Source organism: Aptenodytes forsteri, unplaced genomic scaffold (assembly GCF_000699145.1).
Source record: "Aptenodytes forsteri isolate BGI_AS27 unplaced genomic scaffold, ASM69914v1 Scaffold55, whole genome shotgun sequence".
Taxonomy (NCBI): domain Eukaryota; kingdom Metazoa; phylum Chordata; class Aves; order Sphenisciformes; family Spheniscidae; genus Aptenodytes; species Aptenodytes forsteri.
In genome coordinates, this window is record NW_008796063.1 from 8682287 (window position 1) to 8686091 (window position 3805).

At 65.3% G+C, this 3805-nt stretch overlaps 1 protein-coding gene across 1 annotated transcript in view; it reads left to right on the plus strand.

Annotated features, from left to right (window-relative positions):
• Nucleotides 1-3805, plus strand: part of ARPC1B (actin related protein 2/3 complex subunit 1B) — a 7385-nt gene that overhangs the window by 1336 nt on the left and 2244 nt on the right. The window contains exons 2-5 of the mRNA XM_009286421.2: nt 1591-1664; nt 2492-2596; nt 3090-3312; nt 3682-3789. Coding sequence (XP_009284696.1) covers nt 1601-1664; nt 2492-2596; nt 3090-3312; nt 3682-3789 — 500 coding nt within the window. The 5' untranslated portion in view covers nt 1591-1600. The remainder of the gene's footprint in view (nt 1-1590; nt 1665-2491; nt 2597-3089; nt 3313-3681; nt 3790-3805) is intronic.

Sequence of the window (3805 nt, forward strand, 5' to 3'; positions counted from 1 at the left end):
ATAAAAAAAAAAAAAAGGCATCGCTGTTTTCTTAAAGAGCATTGAAGCACCACAGCGTGCCCTGCCTCCCATCCCTCCTCCCCAGGAGCCGTTTCAGCCGGGTCCCCGTTTCAGCCGGGTCCCCGTTTCAGCCAGGTCCCCATTTCACACACTTTCCTGCTTCCGATATTTTGCAACGCCAACGGCAGCATCCCCCCCCCCCACCGATGATTTTATTTGGCACTCGTGGTGCAGCTCTGGCCGCAGGGCTCGGGGCAGAGGCACGCAGCGGCCGTGGTTTTGTACCCTCCCGTGGGTCACCCCGTGCTGATCCCGCAGGATCGGTGGGGCTGGGGTTGGGCAGCTGCCTGCGCAGCCGTGCCCGCGTCCTTGGCCGGCGGGGATGGGTGTTTCAGCAGGGGCTCGGCCGTGGGGTGCGTGACAGCAGGGGTTGTGCTGTGCATCAGCATTGGGATTTCTCCGTGTGCGAAAGGCGGGTGATGGAGCTCTGTGGATTTTCTTTTCACCAGCCCAGGGACAGAGGTTTGCTAGGAGGGACTTTTTTCCTTCCCCTGTCCTGTTTTTAGCTGCCAAAGAAAACGGGCAGCGTTCAGGGAGTTCCTAAAATAGCCGAGAGGCAAGCTCTGAGTAATCCCCATCCATCACGCCCTGGCGAGGTGTTTCCCTACATCCGTGCATTACCTCGGCCGGATGGCGAAGGGGCCACGCCGCTGCTCCGAGCCCTTCCCAGTCCCGCGGCGCCCAGAGCGGGCTTGCAGTGAGCTGCTCCATCCTGCGGCACCGGAGCGGTCGGTGGGCGCTGGCGGGAGCGGCGGTGAGCTCAGCCAGGGGAAGGGATTAGTCACCGGCTCGCCAGGGCTGAGCACACGCAGGACGGGATGGGATGGGACGGGATGGGATGGAGGTGCCTCCACGGGGCTTTGGCTCTTCCTAAATAAGAGGCAGGGAAGGAGCAAGCGGATCTGGCCCTGCGGGGCTGGCGGGAGCAGCCGGAGGGAGGAGGTGCTGCCCATGGCAGGACCCCCCAGGATGCGCGTGGGGCCAGTGGTGCTGGCACCAGGGTCCCCGTGTGCCCAGCTGGCTCCTGCCCACCAGGCTCCAGCCGGCTGGGGCAGGATGATGGCGCGGTTTGGAAGTCCCTGAAAGTGGTCCCCACTTCCCATCTGGCTATGGGACACCCGCGTGGCACCCAGCTATGGGGTTCCTGGCCATGGGGCACCCAGCTGTGGGCATCTGGCCATGGGCTCCCATCTAGCACCCAGCCACGGGACACTCAGCGTGGGGTGCCCAGCCACGGGGCAGCACTGTGAGGAACGTCTCCTCCAGCTCCACCCGGACCCTCCCTCGCCCCCCCCGAACTGGACCCGCTGGGGCACCCTTCCCCCTTGCTTGGGCACACTCTGAGCTTGGAAATCCTTGGGGAAACCCCTTCCCTGGCAGAGGGTGGATGTGGTTGGGCTGCAACGTGGGGCTGGTCCTGGCGGGAGGGAACACTCGGTGGGGCTGGGAGCGGGGGGTCCCGCTGGGGGCTTGTCCCCATGGCCAGAGCAGCGTCTCCTGACGGCCGCGGGGGTCTTGCCCCATCTCCAGCCCGCAAGCCATGGCCTACCACAGCTTCCTGCTGGAGCCCATCAGCTGCCACGCCTGGAACAAGGACCGGACCCGTAAGTACAGCCGGGGCACCCCATTCTGAAATCCCCAGGGAGGGCCCGAAGCACTGACTGTCCCGGCTGAACATCCCCGCGGTGGGTGATGCCCCCCCCCCCCAGACAGGGCAGAGCTGGGTCAGGGCTGGGTTTGGGGAAGCAAGTCCTGCCACGGACAGATTTTGGGGCTGGGGACAGCACATGTCTCCCTGGCATCCCCCTGGTCCCACTGCCGGGACAGAGCCCGGCACAGGGGGTGCCAGCACAGCATCCAGCCCCGAAGCACCGCGGCGGCCGGCGCAGGGAGGGACCGGGTGAAGCACTGGGGAGGAGAGGAGAGCGGAGCCGGGTGATTCAGGGCTGATGGCATTTCCCGGCCACGGCGCGGGGGATGTGGGAGAGAACAAAAAGGTCTTTCTCTGCTGGGGCCGGCGTGCTGGGCAGGCAGGGCAGGATGGGGCCAGATGGGAGCTGAGCACCCGCAGTCATCCCATCCCACCTCGTCCCATTCCACGCTGTCTCATCCCATCCCATCCCATCCCACCAGCCCCACGGGACCACACGCTGGGGAAGGGAGGACGCTGGGCTGTCGGGTCTGGGGGAGCTTCTCCCTTCCCTGTAGGAACAGTCTGCAGGAGCAGGGCCAGCTTCGGGGCAGCGTGGGGCGGAGGCTGGGGGGCTCGGTGGGACCCCACCATGCAGATGGGGCTCAGTGGGGTCCCACCGTGCCCCACCGAGCCTGGAGGACAGGAAGGGGCAGGTCGATGCCGGCTGGCCCCGCTCCCCCCCCTGGCAGAGCCCAGCACCCAGGGGAGGGCTTTGCCCTGGCCGCTCTCGCCCCACAGAGATCGCCCTCTGCCCCAACAACCACGAAGTCCACATCTACCGCAAGGACGGGGCCAAGTGGAGCAAAGTCCACGAGCTGAAGGAGCACAACGGGCAGGTGACGGGTGAGTCCTGGCCGACGGAGGGGAGGGGGACACGGCTGGAGGGTGGCCCTGCCCCGGAGACGGTCCCAGCCTGTTGAGCAGTGGGTGGAGGAGAAGGAGTGGGTTGTGCCTACCTCTCCTGGCCCCAATCATGTCAGAAGGCACCCAGAGGTGGGATGGATGGGGTGGGAGAGATGGAGAGGGATGAGATGGGATGAGATGGGTGGGGTTGGAGTGGAATGGGATGGGGTGGGAGGGATGGGAAGGGATGAGGAGCATGGAGAGGGATGAGATGGGATGGGGTGAGATGGGTTGGAGTGGAATGGGATGGGGTGGGAGGGATGGGAAGGGATGGGGTGGGATGATTTGGGATGGATGTGGGAGTAGGGCAAAGAGGGACTCTGGAGCAGAGACCACCCAGAACAGCTCTGCCTTCAAATGGCCTCCAGCCCTAAGTGACCGATTCCCAACCCCGTGGCTCCCTGGGCCACCATCACCCTGCTCTGCCTTCCAGGCATCGACTGGGCCCCTGAGAGCAACCGGCTGGTGACATGCGGGACCGACCGCAACGCCTACGTCTGGACCCTGAAGGGCAACGTTTGGAAACCCACCCTGGTCATCCTGCGGATCAACCGGGCCGCCCGCTGCGTCAAATGGTCTCCCAAGGAGAACAAGTTTGCCGTGGGCAGCGGCTCCCGGCTCATCTCCATCTGCTACTTTGAGCAGGAGAACGACTGGTGAGGCTCAGCCATGGCCTCGCTGGGCTTGTCCTGGGGGAGATGGAGGGAGGGAGGGAGGGAGGGGAGATGGAAGGGAGGTGCATTGGGAGATAGGAGACTGGAGGAGTTGGAGGGGAGACAGAGAGGAGGTGGAGGAGGAGGTGCAGGGGGAGACAGATGGGGAGCTGGAGGGACGTGCTCCAAAACCCTGCTGCTGGGGATGGGACATGCTGTCCCCATGCCCTGGCTGCTGCTGCAGGCTGGTCACCCAGGGCAGCTCCTGGGGCGCTTGGAGCCCTGACCACCCTCAGCCAGCCCCCCGAAAGCCCAGGAGGGTTCCCGGGGTGGTGATGCTCCCCCCACTGACACCAACCGCTCTCCCCGCAGGTGGGTTTGCAAGCACATCAAGAAGCCCATCCGCTCGACGGTGCTCAGCCTCGACTGGCACCCCAACAACGTCCTCCTGGCCGCAGGCTCTTGCGACTTCAAGTGCCGGTGAGGGGGGGGGGTG